Raw genomic sequence first — 20324 nt, forward strand, 5'->3', positions numbered from 1 at the left:
TGCCAACAGTTAAAGATCAAAACTAAAAGATAGATTGGTAGAAAATCAAATTTTAGGAGGGTACCCGGAAGCTCAGGTCTATGTTGATTAGAAATGAGTTAAAACAGGGCGCAAGGAAATCATCACAGCTATGTTGATTAGAAATGAGTTAAAACAACGACCGAAAATGCTCCGGGTTTGGCCAGACCCGGGACTGTGGATTAGGTTTAAACAAATTTGAATTATCAGAACGCCAGATGTCGGTCGTCAAAGTTGATAATGAAGACTACACGTAAGAGTCGGGTATGTCTACATGAAAGAATGCTCCAGCTCACTATGCTAGTGCGGGAATGGACACATAAAGAAAAAGCAGGGAGTGTTGACCTGGAAGGTGCAAAGAGAGTGAATCAAAGAAGAAATAATAAAGGGGATAAGCCTAGCCACACCCTTTTCTTATGGCACGTTGCTCATGCATCCTGATCGGCGGAGCCTTCATTAGAAATTAATTTGAATAAATGTATGAAATTTTAGGAGCTTGTGGCATACTAAGACTCCCGAATTCCCCTTGAACTCCTCGAAAACAAATAAAGAAGAAACAAAACAACAAAACACAGATTTTGCGCTACCCTGAAGAGAATGTCGTGTCGTGAAATTAAATGAAAATGCATAAAAAGAATCTGTTATTCGTATGTTCTAGTATGATGATACTTTACTAAACAGTGTAAACTGATAATAAAAGCTGTCGTGGCTTAAGATGAGCAGAAGGTTGGGCGTTCAGGTTATGCTGTTCTCTGTTATCTCAAAACTGGACGAGCTCAAATGTACCGAGCACGAAGTACATGAAGTAGAAATGATAGGATTCATCAATTTAAGACGGACAGCTGAGTGTGAGTGTAGAAAAAAGAACAAATACAGTTACACTCAATTGTTGTTCAGATCATACGACAGACGGGCGATCCTAGACTGTGGCACAAGCAAGAAGCATTGAGGAAAGTATATCGTTGAACTGATCTTTCTAATTCTAACCGAACCTTGCATCATTCGCCTTATTTAAAAACATCATGGCGGTGGCAATCATCATTGTTCCAGCGAACGATTAGCCCAGAATTCGTAGGTTTGAAAGCAGAAAGTCATAGAACGTCGTAATTAGTCACTTATTTCCCTATAAGTAAGTGATACGGTGCGTAACGATCGATGAGCGAACGATCCAATTATTTAAGTGGAAAAAAGCCAGACAGTGCGACCTGGGTTTAGCTGTTTATCATTCATAAAAATTGCCTCTCTTAGCCGTTCTGAACTCAGATGTAATCTGGATGCATGTAATTGCCATATCTGTTTGCTTTTGTTTGTGGTGATAGAGGAGGGCAACACAGACCATAGTAATATTTGTGGCTAAATCAGATAGCAAGTAGATAAAGAAAGGATAGCCATAAATCCTATTTATAAGTTAGTTGGACTAAGATTTTAGATTTTCAGATTAGGGTTTACGGTGTGTTTTAGTGAGGTGTGAGTTTCATTGTTGGAAGTATAGTAAAAGTTGCTATCATCGTTAGCACTATGATATATTTCAAATCCAACCACCACTCATTCCACCACACACACACTGTGAAGTAGTAGTAGACAGACCATTTCTGTGCGAAATACTACTTTTATTATTCTTTTTACTATGTGTTTGCATTAAACTATACAATTTAGATAAAAGGGCAGATGCTCTGGTGGAGGGAGAGGGTATTACGAAAATGTCTGAAATTTGGCAAATTGATTGAATCAATAGAATTGATCTATTGGCAACTGTATGTATCAAAGTTCGACACAAACATCTAGGGCAGGACCTGTTAATGGTTTTAAAATGAAATAAATATTTAGTTAAGTTAGATCAAACGAGCTAACATAACTAAAAATAAACAGAAACATAAATCACCCAATTAGGTTAGTGAAGTTAGTTTAGAAATGCCACATTGAGAGCCTGCACATGAATAATGTAAGCGCGTATGTATGAGCAGCAGGATGTACATGACCTAAAGTTAAAATACACACATTCGCACCAACCGTGCACTACTCCTCTTGCTCCTCTGCCGAGCGATTGAGAATGCACTCATAGAATAAGGAACAAGAACATAGAAAAACATAGTGAAATAGAGATAGAGAAGAGAGAGAGAGAGAGAGAGAGAGAGAGAGAGAGAGAGAGAGAAGGAGAGAGAGATAGAGAAAATGAGAAAGAGAGAGAGAGAGAGAACATTACACGGCTAAACATAATATCCCATCGGTAGTAAGTGTAATAAGCATTTCAGCATTTAATTTGCTTGATCGAATGTCGATGCGTGTACTCTTGTGTATACTTGGTACTAACGCATAAAAAGCGTGTTCGCGCACGCATATCCAGTTCTTATCATTTATTCAAAACCGTTTACAATAAAAAAAAGAACATGTACATTACGAATAACGTTTACAATAACAAAGCAGGTGCGAATGATTTTATTTATTTACGAAAATACACTTTATTTGCCAAATGTTGAGCCCTTGTAAAACGGTTGTGGAACTACACAACAATGCACAGCAGACCCACGTGTTGTTGTTGCATTGGTTTTCGTGGGTTGCGATTCGGGCACGAAATTAATATATGATGGCGCCGCTGTACGATATTTCCTAGTACATCAAGAACGCTTTCCAAACAATTCTTATAAAATGAAAGATCCAAACAAGGGGAAAAACGAAAAACAAAGTTAAATCGCTGTTAATGATAAAAATGTACTCTACCAAACTGAAATCAGCCATGATAGAAATTGATTCGGATGAATTGAAATATACAACAAAAAAATCAATAAATAAATATACTGTGACTCAAATTCATATTCGTACGGGTATATTGCGCCGCCCACACGATGTAAACTAAAGCTCGTAGAGCACTTTCTTATGAACATTATGCAATTATAGTAATTGATTGTGGCAGCGAAATTATCTGTTGTTATGGCTGATATCTTTTTTTGGAAAAAGGTAATTAGTTTTTGCGTGGCGACGATTTTAATGAGTAAGAGTCTGCACCAATCCGCACATCTCAAATTCACATTCGTACGTCGGTGAGCATCATGAGCTATTCCATTTTTCTCAGAATAATTTGGGTTTATATGATTGGTTATGCATAATAACATTGTCTAGGAGCAATAACAAAACATCTTACCCCCTTTTAATCGATGTATGTTCCGGTTTTTGGCATAAAACTGATAAAAAGAAGTGTACGAATATGAAAATGGGTGCATTAATGATATAAAGCCAAAATCAACCACATTTGCTACTATTTCATCGATTACAAGGGGGTAAGATGTATTGTTATTGCTCCTAGACAATGTTATTATGCATAACTGATCATATAAACCCAAATTATTCTGAGAAAAATGGAATAGCTCACGATGCTCGCCGGCGTACGAATATGAATTTGAGCGGTGCGGATTATACTAATTAATAAACATAAACTAATTAACTTTTTCCAAAAAAAAGATATCAGTCATAACAACAGATAATTTCTCTACCAAAATCAATTATTATAATTGCATAATATTCATAAGAAAGTGCTCTACGAGCTTTAGTTTGCATCGTGTGGGCGGCGCAATATACCCGTACGAATATGAATTTGAGTCACTGTACCTTACGAGGACTTCGTGCGTACAGATTAGCCTCCATTAGTCGTCGCCTGACTGTTACTGCGCTCGCAGACAAGACCAATGCATTCCTAATCCTGTTGGAAGGGATTGTTGGATCTCTCCGTGATATGTTCACTATGTTTCGGTCAGCTTTCTGAGACGTGCATCGCTTCCGGCCACGAATTTCTGCCTTCCCTTTCCATTTAAATGCATTGCAGATCATTTTGGACGAGCACCCCAGTATGCCTTGAATGTGCCGGTATGTTTTACCTTCGTTTTTCTTTCTTTCATTAAATTCTGAGTCTCTGCAGAACAATGTTTCCCGCGTCCCATGTTTCTGCTGTAAAAACAACAAAGACTTGCCGTTTCATTATTTTTTTTGTTTTTTAAACACTTGCCGATTGATAAAAAAGTAAAACTTTGCAATGAATTTACCAAACACCAAAATAACTACGAAAATAGCTTAGAATCGCTCAGCGCTGCTATTATTTTGAACAGTGAAATCAGACGCTGCAGCAGTTTTTCGCAAAAATATCAACAAATTATGATATTGTTTCTTAAGCCGGCGATACATGAAGCGTAAACTCAAGCGTAAATATAAAATTAATTTACACTTGAACATGTTTACATGACCGGGTTAAGACGCGTAATCCGAATTACACTGAACTTTTATCGACTTTTGTGAGAAAAATATAATACTTTTTCCGAATAAAAAGATTAAAAACGCTAGTAATGAACACTCACTATTAATGCAAACCACAAACAGGAAATGTAGTGGGGCAAATCGCTTGCAAACAGCGTTTACGCTAGGATTTATGCTCCGTGGACCTATAATCTATTTACACCGTGTAAACGGCAAATGTAAACTTTTTGGCATTACATTCTGAGTTTATACGAGAGTTTACGCTTCATGTATCGCCGGCTTTACAAGTAGTATGTCTATCTTAAGCCTGAACCACACTGGTTGCGGTACGTGCGGTACGTGCGGTACGTGCGGCACTTGTGGCAGATGCACGTTCAGACTGGTCACCACCGCATCAAGCAAACCTAGCAAAGGTGTTAAGGCAGGAATACACGAAGCGTAAACTCTCGTATAAACTCAGAATGTAATGCCAAAAAGTTTACGCTTCGTGTGGCAGGCATAATCGCATAAAAGTTTATACTGAAACGTCAACTGCAATTACATTCGTGCATCTGCAATTACACTATGCTGTTACATCAATTACATGTGTTTCTGGCCACAAAAAACATAAATCGACGTGATAAGTTGATTTCCAAACATCTTTTTATATATTTTAAGATGTTAGTTGCTGTATTAGCGATTGTAGAACGTTCAATTCTTTATAACGCTACGCTTCATGTTGGTGCAGAGTTTACGCTTGCTTTTACGCTCGGATTTACGCTCCGCGGGCCTATAATCTTTTTGACATAAGTATAATCTTTTTGGCATTACACTCTGAGTTTATACGAGAGTTTACGCTTCATGTATCGCCGGCTTTATGGATACAGTGTATTTCCTTCGCTTCTTTTGCTGCTCTTACTCGGTTAAAATAACAAAAAACCTTTTCTTCTGAAGGCATATAGCCTCTAGGCAATGAAATGAGTAAATAGTTTAAGGAAAAACTGATATTAAATTTGTTTTGTAGGACATTTAACACATTTTTCACTTTTAATGCTGCTCAGTTTGTTCAATCATTGTTGAAATAACAAGTAATAAATAAATAATAAAAAAATGATCTAAAAGCCTGTGAAGCGAGAAACGCAACTTATATAGGTATATCATGGGTGTAAATATGACCACCAAACCAATATATCGATCGATGTCTCATCTTAAAATAATTTCTTTCATTTTTCAGCCAAAAAACGCTTAATATTCCTTCAATTTATGTATAGTTTCATTGAAAACCACAAAAGTAACCGAAATAGTTACACCATTATTCAACTATTACACCACAACTTTGTTTTGAAAGTTACTCCACACACCTTTTGGATGCGGCACTTGCGGCAGTTGCGGCGGAGTTGTGATTTTGTACAGATTCGCCGCACGTACCGCAAGTGCCGCTCGTGCCGCTCGTGCCGCTCGTGCCGCATGTGCCGCAACACAAGCACATCTGAACAACCGCGTTGGATACCGTGTTTGACAAGCCGAAAGGCGTCCGCAACCGCCGCAAGTACCGCACGTACCGCAACCAGTCTGCCAGAGCCTTAAAATAGGCCCCCCCACTCACGGTGAGCTACTGAGCGACCGAAAAATCGCTAATTTCACACCACTCAGTAGCTCACCGTGAGTGGTGGGGGAGGGGGGCTATTTTAGTCTTTTACCCTTTTACCAATTAAGGGTTTGAAATATTATATTTTTGGGTCGATTTTCTTTTTTACATTGATCCGAAATATGGTATGGTCGAGCACACACACACACACATTCACATCCCGTAGATGGCACACACACACTATCGCAAAAATGCGTCGAATATGACATCAATACATGCGCAAAAGCCCTGTAAACAGCAGCAAGATTTCCTTCCCCTTAGCATCCCCCCTGTTGACAGACTTTTTGTCAAGCAGTCGATTTTTTTCTTTCGAGTACATGCTATCTCTTTCACTCCTACGGTTTGTTTTGAGCGCTGCGTGTTCGGACACGGCCCCGTGCGCGTGTGTTTGTGTAAGCACACGGCGAACGAAAGAGGAAGGTGAAAATTTCTGCTAAGTCCTGGATCCAACATGGCGTCAGTTGAAAACGACGCGCAAGAGGTAGGATGTGCTGCGCTCGTGCATCCGAAAATTTTGAAGAAAAAAGCTAGTTTTGCTGTGAATTTGTATCATTCGTTAGTGCTACGGAGCATGTAAACCCGTGGACATTGTTTGTGGGCATGTGCGACAACGAAAAATGGTAAGAAATTGGAAAATATTTTGTTGATCAAATCTGATCATGATCAATCATGTTGTCTTTTTTCGGCAGCATCCTGGCATCAATCAGCGTCGGACAGGCAGCGAAGCAGAGGAGTGTTGTGCGAAGTGTTGTGTTTTGTGATGTGTTTTGCGAGGCAGAGTGTCCGATTCAAAGGTGAAAATAAAGTTGGTGAAAATGAAATTATGCTTTTGCGTGCTTCATATTGATCCGAAATATCTTAGGGGGCGGGGCTACTGGGCACCGGGGTGCGGTAGGATGGCACACACACCATCGCAAAAATGGGTCGAAAATGGCACCAATACATGCGCAAAAGCAGCAAGATTTCTACCCTGTTAGCGCCCTGTTAGCGCCCTGTTAGTCTCTTAACAGGGCAATTTGAGTGGCGGTGAGCGATTTCTGTCACACGGGTACGTCTCTCGTCCACAAACTGCCCGAAATTGAGTAACCTGTGTTGCTTGGGTATAGACACTTTGGTGTAGACGACGCATTAGAGCGAGGTAGCGAAGTAGTGAGAACTTGTACTGCGCGTGATGCCCTCATGCCAGAATATCGTAAATTTATGTGTTCTGTGAATGTAAACTGCAGTATAGGATCGTGAATTAAAACTGTACTCTCCTATGTGATAGATAATTCAGCTATCTGAACAGTGTATGTTGTTGGTAGGCGAGTGAAAAAACTAGATGCTCCTTGCTGGAGGGCGCTGATGTCGTTTCTTGGTTGTGTACCCGCGCTGTGGCGTAGCAGACTATATTATTCCATTATCTTACGCGCGTCTCTAGAGTGTCCTAGAGGCGCTGGATAAGAGTTTACCGTGGATGGTTGCGTTTTCCGTAAGTGACCAGTTGCTGCAAATGATTTTCATTCCGTATCCGGTATTCTGGCATGTGTAGGTAGGAAGAATGTAACAAATTTAATGTATTTAACAAATTTAATTTCGCTCCCACAAGAGGAAGGAATTGCAAGGATTCTCTAGATGAGCTCACTGTCCATGACAGTGTTGCCGTTCATGATCACACGGTTTATGGGTGGGAAAATGGTAGGTCGTCGTTTTTTATTTGTGTTTTTATCCCCATTCAAGTGCAATAATATTCTAATTTTCTATTCAAAATCAGTGGTTTTTCCTTGCCCCATAAAAAAATATGCAAAACGATTCAGTGCTGTTCGATGGGTTGGCGAATGAGTCAGATAATAATGACGGGAGATAATAAGAAAAAGAGTAAAGAAAAACAAGAAAAGCAAAAGCGTAGGAAAACAAAGATAGGATGTGTTACACCAACAAACACACACACATGCATAGACCAGTAGTTTTGTTGCGGTGTGCGTGTCTGTGTGATCAAAACAACAACCTTGTGAGAGGGTAGAAGAAAGACATTTCCAATGAAATGGTGTGGTGTGCGAAATGCATTTAGAACTATTGAGTTTTTGGTGATCCGGAATATCCGTCTACCTAACGTACCATCATCCAATGGTATTCTGTTCAGTTATTTGCTCCTGAGGCTCATGTTCCTTGCCACAGTGTTTCCCTACCCATAGGCCAGCCTCAAGCAATTTTTCCAATCATTCTCTTCCTATCTTTTCCAGCGTCGCTAGCGTCGATCACACCACGTCGGCCTGCTATTTAGCTGTTAATGATTGGTATAGCAGCGGGTAAGTGTAGGTTGACTGGTAGAGAGAGTGCATACCGCGTTAGGATTTGGTGAACGATTAACTTAGTCAAATTAACTGTGTCGTCTACCAGATTACAGGCAGCCTAGATCTGTTAGTGCGTCATCGCTGCTAGGAAGATCAGTGGCTAGACAGTGGCTACTACACGGTCGGAGGAGACTAGCCGCCATTGCGGAATTCATCAGACTTCGGGTCAACGTACCGTGCGTTCAATCAACCTAGTGAAGAGTAGCATCAATCAAACTGCACGTGCATCGCTAGCCGATCGAAACGAGCTGCGCCTTTGTTCCCCCGGAATGGAAGATTGTACCACGCTGTCGCCAAACGGTGGGAGCTTGGAATGCCCTGTACAGTCGACCATCAGGAGTGACACGGTGACCGGCCTGGCGGGCAATACGTGCCACTTCTATCGCCTTGGTTGTTGCCGCTTTGGCAGCACGTGCCGTTTCGTACACTCTTTTGACACCTTCAACGATGGGTTTATTGCGAGCGATGATGCATCAGACGCTAGGATGGGCGCTAACGAGTCAAATCCAGTGACGGTAGCACACAAGGTGAAGTCGGCTACCGCGAACCACCAGCAACCCATCACCGGTGGCCGTTATGATAGTGCAAAGCCAGAGCCTTCCGGTGAATGCATGCATGCACCAACAGCAGCAGCAGCAGCAGTAGAAGCACTAGTACCACCACCACCGACGGCTGCAGATCGCACACAGTGCCGTGTCGCGTCGGAGGGGGAACCAAAGCGCACCCCTCAGTCGCAGCTGGATCCATCGATATGGATTAAGGCGCCGGTGTTTGTACCGCGCTCGCGGGTGCACGGCGACATCGGTCGAGCAGGGTCGCCGGAACTGGTTCTTCCTCTGCCACAAACGTCCGCAAACGCTGCGATAGATCTCGAACGACAGCCGGCAGGAGCGGAGGGTGACACTGGCAGCACGAGCGATGATGGTGCCTGCGCTGTGTCTACCCTTTCGTATGCCAGCATCGTCAAGCAGAAAGACAACCACAATGGCTCGGGCCTGGTCATTTCAGCCAACACTCAGCTGTGTACGTACTTCGAGCGCCACGGCTACTGTCCGCTCGATGACTGCTGTTCGGTGCACGGGCTACTGTGCGAGCTGTGCGGCAAGTACGCCCTGCACCCGATGAACCAAGAGCAGCAACGCAAGCACAACGCGGAGTGCATCAAGCAGCACGAGCTCGACATGGAGCACTCGTTCGCGGTGCAGCGTTCACGCGACAAAACATGCGGTGTCTGTCTGGAAATCATCCTGGAGAAGCCACCCCGTGAACAACGCTTCGGCATTCTGCCCAACTGTAATCACATCTTCTGCCTGGACTGTATCCGGACCTGGCGCAAAATGTCCAACTTTGAGAACAATATCAAACGGTAAGCATGGGGAAGTTAAGGTATTGACGGTTTTTCTGTCGTTCTACTGACTTATTCTATCGTTCGTATCGGTTCGTTTCGTTTTCATGTCGTTGTATGCGGCTCGCACCGGTTGGTTCTCACAGCGGCTGCCCGACTTGCCGCACGCCGTCCGACTTTGTATGTCCCAGCTTCGTTTGGGTAGAGTCGGGCGAGGAAAAGGAAAGGCTGATCCGGGACTACAAGAAGGCGTGTAACTCGACCGATTGTAAACATTTCCGCAAAGGGGCCGGTACGTGCCCGTTCGGCAATCGATGTTTCTACCGGCATGCTACACCGGAGGGGGAGTTGGTCGATGTGGGGGCACCTTCCCGTCGGCACGGCGATATTCGCGGTCAAATCCGGCGTAATAACCATGTCCAGCTGCAAGTAAGCAATATTGCACCATTTTGGACAGGGCAGAGTACGCCAGTAGCTCTACCATGTCTTTGTCTGCTAACCGCTTCGTATTTACACCATTAATCCTATTTTTTTCTCTCTCCTTTGTTCTTGGTGGCTACAGAACTTTTTTTTCCATATACTTAATCAACGAAGCATGCTGCTAGACGACTTCGTGACGTATCTACTATCGGATGATGAAGAGTCCGAAGGCTCCGACTTGTTTGATTACGAGTTCTAGGTGTGGCGAGTACGTTTGCTGCAAACGATCGGTTTTTGTTGGTTTGTGGCCGGTTCATTACGCATTCCTATAAATTCACAAGTGCACACCCACACACACACACACGATCGCTCAAGCAAGTAACACTCGCATACATACCACGGCCATTTTGAAACTGGCAGCCGAGAGTCTCGCACCGGACCATGCTGATCGTGCTGCAATGTGTGGGTGACAATCTATCAAACCATGAAATATTGCAATATCGCCACAATCACCATCACTACCACAGCTGGATTCGATTAACGTTAGAACAATTACCACTGCCTTTGGCTACCTTCCCCCCTTTCGCCCATTCTCGCGCTCTATCCTTTCAATCCTTACCCTTTAACCATCGCGCCCCACCCCTCCCCCTCCGCCTCCTCATAACCAATACAACAATATCTCTCTTTAGTAACAAAATGTAACAAATAGTAGGTATCCCAATCTCTGTTAGACTCATGTTGTACCATGTCTCAGTCAGTATAGTGTTTCACCGTACTCAGCACTACCTCATAACCATTTGCTGTCATAACGGCGTGACGTATAATGCCTAACCAACGTACCCGTCTGCCCAACCGCCGCATCTACCGTTCTCTTGTTTCATTCGTCCTATATACCACAAACCGATCCCAAGCAATTAATTCAAGATTTTTGCTTTCTATATACTATGAAATCAATCGCACGCGCGTTACCAATGCTTCATTTACTTTTTACAACGAAGCAGAAAAGGATTTGTTTGTTTATGGTGAGTTTGATAAGTTTATTTGAATTATCCTCTCAATGAGTTTTATGTATCTACGAGGAGAGCAATAAATCTAGAACCTCGGTCCAGTAGGACTAGCAACCAGTCAGACCAGCAATTACAATGTTCTTGATATTTTTAACTAGCCTAGTATAGCTTCTTCGCCTTAAAACAGATCTTGAACCAAGCGCTGGACGCGATTGCAACAGAGTATCGGACCGATATTTGGAGTTTGGTTTAGGGAGATTACGGGGGTAGGGAGATTACGCCAGAAACAGTTATTTATGTTAACAAATTATGAATTTTACTACATAATTTGCAGGAGAAGAGGAGTTAAAAAAGTTAGATCTTCCGTTAGATTATGAGTTCCGCTGGGGTTAACGCAAAGTTAATGTTTTGTACATTGAGCCTAAGTACATCAACTAATATACAAATTTGACACAATTTTGCAGAAAGCTTCTCGAGAAAGGAAAATCAAAAATTTGAAAAAGCCTCCCCGAATACCCACCTCCTCTACCAGAGCTAAATTTCGATTTTGTTACGCTAATCAGGATTTCTCCCACTTTCCTACACACACATTCAATTAGTCCAGTTTGGAAGCCGCAGGGGCTGCATGCAAATTTCTCCTTCCCGGTATGATTTCCGGTTGGTGCGATCCTATGCAATAGACCAGTAAGCACCGGACCCTTTTTTCGGAAATCAATCATACCAGCCTATGATGATAGTGGCCTATTAGTTTTGTTTTGCCAATGAATTACTCCAGCATTTATTTTTGGACCAAGCGGAAATCACAAGCAAATGCACTTGTCCCTATTTTCTACGCCTCCGTAGGTAAACTTTGTACGTTGCGTTCAGACTCAATATTTATTTTGCTTTTGGAGAATAGAGAACAATATCCTAGACGATTTCAGAGCGCCTCAATCCTCTTGTATCGCCCAAATATGTTTCTACGTATCCCTAATATGCATATGTTATTGGATTCGCGTCTAACAAAACGATTTGTGATAAAAAGGGAATGTATGGAACGAATGTTTTATTAATTTTAGTTTAGAATACGATGAACTGTTAATGAAAAGAAGTCCTGTAAGATTTGCCTGGAAATGTAGCTGGGGTTTGTGACATTCAGAGAAATGTATTCACACTACAAGGGCAGTTGTAAAAAAAACTAATCCCTTGCAAGAAATCAACTAAGAAACACAAACTTAAAGGAAAATAAAACGAGTTTAAAACGAGTTATTATAAAGAAAACAAGTGTGACACAAAATTTTATTTTGATGCCAACCAAACGATTAATACAAAACCGATCTAAGTTTACATTGATTAGTAAACCTTACATGGTTTATCCGAATGGACAATATCGCGCAAACTTAAACAGGAATTCTCGATGGAAACTGGACAGATTTTAGTCTATCTGCTATTACTACTGTTGCTCTCATTCAGACATTGAAAACCCAACGAGCCTGCTTGCTGTCTTTGACTATTATGATGTGAGCTGGCGAAAGTGCAAATACTCTGTGCTGGCTGCAGGCTCGATTACCCTTACTCATGCATGTAAAAGAAAATAAAATGTCGTTGCTGTAGCGGATGATTAAGGAATTCAGTGATGATAAATGTACCCGAGGTTCAGTCCCTTTGTCGGGCGACAGTAAACTGCTTATTGAAACACCAACAGTTGATGGTGGTAAGAAGCACCATGAGGTAAATAATTTGTGTGGTATTCTCTATGTATTGTCAAAAGTACATTGAAATTGAATTAATGACGTTTGGTAAGGTTGGCGAAAAAATCCAAATAAATATCATCAACGTGATCAGCAGCATAATCTGATCATGGATCAATCATGCTTAACGTACACGGCTATTATGTGTTGCTGAACAATACCAAGAAATACTCAAACAAGAGGTCATCAAACAAAATAATCTTCTAAAACTAGTCCTCTGGGAAAACTGGATCACTGCCCTGATCATCTTTCAATAAATCAGTCGGGTTTGAAGGTAACGCCAACTATCCTCATTCTGAAATATCTTGCGGTAGTAAATTTAATTTATAAAATCTATCTTTTATGTTTCTTATGTTACTTGAGGAGCAAAGGAAGACAATTTTGCTATATTCGCGGAGAGATTTTTGAACTGTAAATTAGTGTCCTAGTGGAGGATGTCGTGGTGATGGCGGGAGGAAAGTAACTTCGTATTGCCTTATATATGTTTTGGAATTTTAATTTAAAATCCTTCGACTGTATCGACGTCCTCACAATACTCTAGTGATACCCGTGATATTGTTAATGATGGATAGGCATTTATGCTAATCTGCTAGCTGTTGAAAATCCGGCATGTGCTGGATATTGTAGGAGGTTATAAAAAATGTTCAGGGTTTTTTAAAAACTGGAGTACGACGCCCTTGTCAAACGATGACATAGTAACTGATGTTCACAATTAAAGATAAAGTACTTTACTGCATTCATTGTTGATTTGCAGTTCCCACATTAGTGTTAGGACTTATACTAGCTCATATATTTTATTTACTCATAATGTCGGTTTTTTCATTTTGTTCAACGATGTAGCGAATCGAAGGCGGTATCATACATAAGTTTTGCATTTTATCCCAATGTATCTTATAAATAAAAACAAATCTGTATGTTTGTATGTTCGCGCATCACGCAAAATCTACCGGTCCGATCTTTACCATACTTGGCACAAAGATAGCTTATCACCCAGATAGATTCGGGGGTCCAGCAAAGATAGGTTCGGGGGTCCTTTTCACAGGATTCCCCTCCCTTCTCCCCCCACTCCCAAAAACCAATGTGTTAGAAAAATGCATAACTCTACAAGTTTTGAAGGATTTTTTTCCTAAACTCATACAATTGTTGCTGATTACTTTAGATAACATGTGACAAAGCTTGGTTCTTGCCAGATAAGGGGGAGGGCGGGGGGCATACACCCCTTATCCTGAAAAGGTAAAACGGGTCGACTGCCCCCGTGAACTTTTTTATCGTTTATGTTTCATTTTCCCGGGCGAAATTCATTTTAATTAACGCCCAGCTTTAAACCCACCCTTATAAACGTCATGAAAACGATAAAATTCAAAAAGATGGAAAGAGAGCAAACTATGAACGAAAGAGAAAGAGCATACTTATAGAAAAGCTGTTTCCTGTCAAACGTACGAAACGATATAAATGCAAGAACAGCAAGGCGCATGCGTAAGTCACTAGAGTGAAAGACCCGTGTGACAGAAATCGCTCACCGCCACTCAAATTGTCCTGTTAAGAGACTAACAGGACGCTAACAGGACGCTAACAGGATAGAAATCTTGCTGCTGTTTACAGGGCTTTTGCGCATGTATTGGTGCCATTTTCCACGCATTTTTGCGATGGTGTGTGTGCCATCCTACCGTACCCCTGTGCCCAGTAGCCCCGCGCCCTAAGATATTTCGGATCAATATGAAGCACGCAAAAGCATAATTTCATTTTCACCAATTTTATTTTCACCTTTGAATCGGACACTCTGCCTCGCAAAACACATCATAAAACACAACACTTCGCACAACACTCCTCTGCTTCGCTGCCTGTCCGACGCTGATTGATGCCAGGACGCTGCCGAAAAAAGACAACATGATTGATCATGATCAGATTTGATCAACAAAATATTTTTCAATTTCTTACCATTTTTCGTTGTCGCACATGCACACAAACAATGTCCACGGGTTTAGATGCTCCGTAGCACTAACGAATGATACAAATTCACAGCAAAACTAGCATTTTTCTTCACAATTTTCGGATGCACGAGCGCAGCACATCCTGCCTCTTGCGCGTCGTTTTCAACTGACGCCATGTTGGATCCAGGCCTTAGCAGAAATTTTCACCTTCCTCTTTCGTTCGCCGTGCCCTTACACAAACACACGCGCATGGGGCCGTATCCGAACACACAGCGCTCGTGAGCGATCGAGTGAATGGTGAGACAGCATCAAAACAAACCGTAGGAATGAAAGAGATAGCATGTACTCGAAAGAAAAAAATCGACTGCTTGACAAAAAGTCTGTCAACGGGGTGGACTTCACTCTAGTCGCCAGTTGAGCTGTGTCATTTTTGGTACCCATTTTTTTATTTTCGTCGCAGTTGCCTTTGATATTTCATTCATGGTTCATACAGTTCATTCTGAGTTTTTTCACCAGTTTCGGGCACCAGTTACAGCAGTCTTGTTTTCAAGACAAGACACACGCAATAGGGCCCAATAAGCATAATCTTTTTGGCATTACACTCTGAGTTTAAACCAGGGTTTACGCTTCGTCTGGCACCCGGTTAAGATATCAAAACATCAAATCAATTTCAAGGCCAATTTGAGTTGAAATGAGTTGTATTTTGGGGATCCGGAGTTTCGTAAAAAATATTGACGGGAAGGCATTCATTTTTTCGTTAAAACTTGAAATGGGTTCCCTGGTGTCCATCCCGAGGGTTAAAAGCATCACGAAACGACACCAAATAAATCAAATCTTAGCTTGGTCTTGTTTTACACATTCTCACTCTCTGTTCCTCGCTGAGTCTCACTGGCCATGTGTGATGTGGGATTATCCCTTTTAATTTTCTCGTAATATACTCACCTCGGAAGAAACTATCTATAGCAATAGAATCGAATGCCGAAAATGAAGTACGTGGTTTTGTACATTTTTTTCGATATCGTCAGCGATAGTAAAAAAACACAAAACAGAGTTACTGGTTAGTCAACACTAACTTTCTTGAACTAAATAATTGGATTACAGAATTTGCTACTTCTTCTTTACGGTAGAGAGTTGTACTCAATCATAAACTTTGTTTCAACTGATCCGTTACCTTCAATGCCAAATGTCCAATTAGAAAAAGGAATGCCGCGATGGCGTTCTACCCATAAACAAAGTTGAACTACAAACCAACCATAGAAATGAAAATGGAAAGAAAAAATTGTGCGCATCGCGTGATATCTTCTTCGAGGCAAATCCGCCTTGTTTGGTAGCAGAGGTTTAAGACTTGCCCGTCATACGAAAGGGGCCCGGGAACCAGCTTTCAGATACCCGTATTGCGCTGTTTAGAAGTCAACTGTGCCGATGGAGAATTGTTACTTCAACCCTCGACACATTACCGAGATCATCCACCGCCCGGGATGGTGCAATCCGACAGAGTCATCGGACGGCCAATGTTGCGTCGGGGGGGACGCGGTGGACCACCGCCGCCCCCTCCAGAACCGCTGCCTCGCTGGTTGCCAGTGCTAGATCCGGCACCGAGGTTGAAGTCCAACATGGTGCGGAAACTAGAAGGGAGGGAAACAACGGCGGCATTAATGGAAAATGTCTGCTTCCGTGGAGGTACGGTCGATTACACGCAACTTTACTTACAACATTAACAAAAAGTTAAAGAAACCCCTTACGATACCCTTGATGCGCTCGAAGCCCCAGGGTTGCGAGGCCCGGACGACCCCGTCTTAGAACAAAGAACAAGAAAAGTCCATTATTTCCAGTACACCTACCAATGTTTACTATCCTGTCGGCCGACTTACCTCTACCGATGTACACCATTTTCACTATTTGTTCCACATTCTTCTCAAACGGAAATAACAGAACTGCGGTGCTCACGACAGCAAGTTTGTGTTTTTCTATCGAGTCGATCGCAAAATGTGTGTATACCCAGTTGACCATAATTCGAGCAAATCAGCTGGAAAAAAATCGAGCAAATCTCGACCCGAGCAGTCCCCACTGACCAGCCTCCATAGTGAGAAGACGGCTAATGAGCTTGCCGCTATAGTGAGAAGGAAGAAAAACGTCAAACACGAGATTCTCAGTATGGAGCTTGCTGCTGGCGGCCTTTCTCTCTGTGTGAGGCCGTTCGCTCCCGCAAAGAACGATTCCTCTCTCAGTATGGAGCTTCGCTGTTTAGCGAAATTCTCAGGGCGTGTGAGTCGCATGCCGCCGTTGATTCCCTGTGTGCCTGCGAGCGAGTGTGTGCGCCACTCCCCAGTTCGCAGTGAGAAGGTTTTCTCACTATAGAAAAGTTGTTTCTGAGATGGGACTTGGTTGGTACTGGCATATAAGCGAGTCAATACAAATTGCCTTCCCCAGTCCCAACCGAGAAACAAGGGGCCAAGGCACCCAAGAACCAACTTTCGTGAAACCCGAACGCAGCCCACCTTCGTGTGCTCTCGTGTGCCCCCCCCCCCCCCCCCCCAAATGAACTACGCTGCGATTGGTCGATGAGCTACCGCCCAATGGCGGTGGCGTTTATTTTTCTATTTCTTTTTGCTGACGTCACACGTATATGACGTCGTCATTTTGTGACGTTATTTTTCTGCGTTGCTGTTGGTGGTGGTGGCGTCGTACTCTTCACTGCTTGAAGGCGTCGTTGTGGTGGCGTGATACGGGCTGCGATCGAGAACTTTCCTGCTCGGCATGATGTTGGGTGCGCGTACGCTGATCACAATGCTCGAGTACATGCAGAAAAGGAAGAGAAAAATCCAAAAGTGTTTAACCTTTTGCAGTGCACCTTACAACGCCAGCTTGGCTTACCTTGCGTGTGGATTATCGTCAACACCTTGGTAACACTTTTCTGCACTTGCACTTTGCCGCCAGCGTAGAGCGTGCGTCCCGGGACTAAGAAAATTTCCGACTGCCCGCGATCGGGACTTAGTCGAATTTTGCTCGAGATTGCTCCGTCTCTTTTTGCTATTCCTCTTACTTTCGCGCTGCCGTCCGTCTTGAACACACTCGCGTTCGCTTCGCCCTTCTTCCCTTGCCGCCCTTCCCTCTCCGCGTAATTGAAACCCACAAGCTCGCGTTCGTTTTCGTTCCCCCTTCTTCTCTTCCCATTCCGCCCTTCCTCCGCCGCAGCCGCGCTCCAACAAGCTCGCGCACGAAACCTCCTCCTCCCGCGGTTTCATCCGCTCTTTTCCCCGCTGCCTACGAACGGTTTCATAGTGAGCGTCGCGCTCGCCTCTTCCTCGACCGCGTCGCAGGCAGAGGGGGCTTCTTTCTCAGCCGCCGCAGCCTTCATCCCGCTACGTCGCAGGCAGAGGGGTAAGCCGAGCGCTTCAAATTGCCAACTGGGTCGCGGCGAACAGCTGTATGCTCTCGTATGGCGTGTATGATCGAGCGAGAGAGGGATATCACTTGCCTTTTCTCGCATGGGACCGCGGCTTCGGAGACCGTTTCAAACTACTTTAGTTTTTATATGTTTTTCTCTAATAAAAAAAGGAATTTGAATGTAAAATTGTAGCTATTTAAATTGTTAATGATTTAGGTGTGATTTGGTACCAGATAATCGTTGGTTTGGCCTGTAAAAATGCCGCATAAAGCTGCAGAAGTCGACTCAAAATCGTTTTCCAAAGTTCCTTTTTCATACATTTAGGCAAGAATTGTTGAGCCGAATGTTGATTGTTTAGTATTTCTTAATCTTATTTAAACCTGTCCTATGTATGAGAAGAATTGTAGGACAATTTCTTCCTCAATCATATGTTTGCCGTGAAGTGGTTTGTAACTCTTTTACCCTCGTTCCGCAAGCTGATAGTAAAGATCTATACTTCTTGTACGAACGATGAAACAAAGGATAATAAAGCACTCCGATTCTACAAAAGTGTAACTCTTTTTTCTAAATTTGCTGAATATTCAGTCGCAGATTAAAATGCTTTGTTAAGGGGTTTTGTTTCCAAGCAAAAGTAATTGGGAAAGAACGATACTATCGAGTGCACTACAGAACAACGATGGTGCAAACCCGGTAATAATTTCGGCAATTCATTTAGCACATTTCTCGAATCAAAACGGTACATTCAATTTTCCCTAATCAACGCACTTTTCACTCTTGGCTTTGCCTTTGAGACCAGCCGGACTGAAACAAAGGTTGCTTTACAGAATCAAAGAGGAATACGCAAGAGGAACAATAGAGACAACGTAATGCAATATTAGTAGTCTAACGAAAGGTCGATAGATGTACCTTAGCGGATAGAAACGGCTCATGAAATACTTCGGAACCAGCGCTGTTAGCCTTTCGATTGCGCTCGGTTGTCTCTCCGTCTGGAGTAACATGCATTAAACGGTTTATAATGCATTTGTAATTAATTACAAACACATTTACTTCCAAAGAATCCCAAAGACGAAAGGTTCTATCATGTAGAAGCGTCCGTTTGAATTTGTTCTCGCTTTTTAATAGTGGTATTTGTGTTTTATATCCTGCCTGCTTGCAGACGATCGTACGTAAAACAGTCGGCAACTGCACTTTGTGCGTACCGTTTTGGGGTTGATAGAAACTATTAGATGATATTTCAGAAGGCCAAGGCCAAGACCGCTCGTCGGTTGTATCACCTGATAAGAACATCGTCACCACTGAGAGAAACTTGTGCGGCCCTCGTTGATACAGCGGAATATGTCTTTTTCAGAAATCGAGGTTTTTTGAGGCCAGGATTGAATGGACGCCAATAAGTAAGATAACCTTTTACACCACAGACAACTACGTGAGCCACTTAATAACATGGCTGCATCTGGATACTCTTAGCAAAACTGCAAGTGTTTCTTTGCATACCTTGGTTGCCTTTAGAACTAGCAAAATTTAAAACAATTCTGTGACTTGGCGCCGCTATTATGCAATTTGGCACGGACCATTCTTAGTTGAGAAATGCTTTTCACGAGTGCAGAGACTGTTACCAGAAGTAGATAATGTTAGTGCAAAGCAAACTGTTGTTGCAAACATTATTCTAAATAGCTCTGCTAAAGTAAACGTGCCGCCTATGAAGGATTAAGCACAGCTCGGCGATGAATCGTTTGCTAAACGATCCTATTTCACAAACAGATTCAGACCGTATAACGCTGGATAGATTTGTGCAAGACACTTGATGAGCAATTTTAGGAGACCGAGACAGGAATTTTTACTATAATCATTTGAGTATCATTTGAGTATTTTTACTATAATCAGTTTGAGTGTAACAACGGTTTCCTGCATCCCTAATGGTACTTCTAGTTCTGGCAGCCACCCACGTTTCCGTTGATTATGAGCTACAATCGTTACATGTAATCTTTCAGTGGCCAAGGCGTGCAGCGTGCCTTGCCGTGGTTGAGCCTTGCTGGTGGAGATCGTACTTCTGATTGATATCATTTACGGTCCTTGAAATGCCATCCATTTGTTTTCAATGCAAGGTGTGACTGCCTTAGCAAAAATGCACTTCAGCTAGTGCACACTTTGCAGTAACAAGGGCAACTTTATGAGCCTCGATTTGCATCCGGTCGCGGCTCCGTCGCGGCTACTAAATGCCAGCCTTTCCGCAGCTTTTCCCACTGCCAATTACGCTACTGCTGCGAATAGCAATCGTACCTGATC

The 20324-nt window shown here is 42.7% G+C and overlaps 2 protein-coding genes and 2 long non-coding RNA genes across 7 annotated transcripts; 2 read left to right on the forward strand and 2 right to left on the reverse strand.

The window, feature by feature from the left end:
• Positions 1 to 2424: 2424 nt before the first annotated feature.
• Positions 2425 to 4119, reverse strand: LOC126571301 (uncharacterized). The gene is made up of 2 exons (XR_007607878.1): positions 3888 to 4119; positions 2425 to 2656 (listed from the first exon to the last, which is right to left on the reverse strand). It is a non-coding gene; the product is annotated as an uncharacterized LOC126571301 (long non-coding RNA).
• A 2242-nt stretch (positions 4120 to 6361) lies between these two features.
• Positions 6362 to 6708, forward strand: LOC126571294 (uncharacterized). Its single transcript, XR_007607877.1, has 2 exons — positions 6362 to 6507; positions 6577 to 6708. It is a non-coding gene; the product is annotated as an uncharacterized LOC126571294 (long non-coding RNA).
• A 317-nt stretch (positions 6709 to 7025) lies between these two features.
• Positions 7026 to 11113, forward strand: LOC126570871 (E3 ubiquitin-protein ligase makorin-2-like). Of its 4 annotated transcripts, none has more exons than XM_050228938.1 (5): positions 7026 to 7418; positions 8110 to 8175; positions 8267 to 9586; positions 9712 to 9994; positions 10128 to 11113. In XM_050228938.1, the coding sequence occupies exons 3-5, from the start codon at positions 8490 to 8492 to the stop codon at positions 10242 to 10244; spliced, it is 1497 nt and encodes a 498-aa protein (XP_050084895.1). In that variant the 5' UTR covers positions 7026 to 7418; positions 8110 to 8175; positions 8267 to 8489; the 3' UTR covers positions 10245 to 11113. The 4 variants fall into 4 exon arrangements, with proteins under 4 accessions (XP_050084895.1, XP_050084904.1, XP_050084922.1 ...); XM_050228947.1 differs by having other exon boundaries at positions 7026 to 7358; XM_050228965.1 differs by lacking the exon at positions 7026 to 7418 and adding an exon at positions 7535 to 7564.
• A 4591-nt stretch (positions 11114 to 15704) lies between these two features.
• On the reverse strand, positions 15705 to 16627 carry LOC126571227 (glycine-rich selenoprotein-like). Its single transcript, XM_050229574.1, has 3 exons — positions 16525 to 16627; positions 16364 to 16448; positions 15705 to 16278 (listed from the first exon to the last, which is right to left on the reverse strand). The coding sequence occupies exons 1-3, from the start codon at positions 16541 to 16543 to the stop codon at positions 16116 to 16118; spliced, it is 267 nt and encodes an 88-aa protein (XP_050085531.1). The 5' UTR covers positions 16544 to 16627; the 3' UTR covers positions 15705 to 16115.
• Positions 16628 to 20324: the final 3697 nt, after the last annotated feature.

This window comes from Anopheles aquasalis, chromosome X (genome assembly GCF_943734665.1).
Source record: "Anopheles aquasalis chromosome X, idAnoAquaMG_Q_19, whole genome shotgun sequence".
Lineage (NCBI taxonomy): Eukaryota > Metazoa > Arthropoda > Insecta > Diptera > Culicidae > Anopheles > Anopheles aquasalis.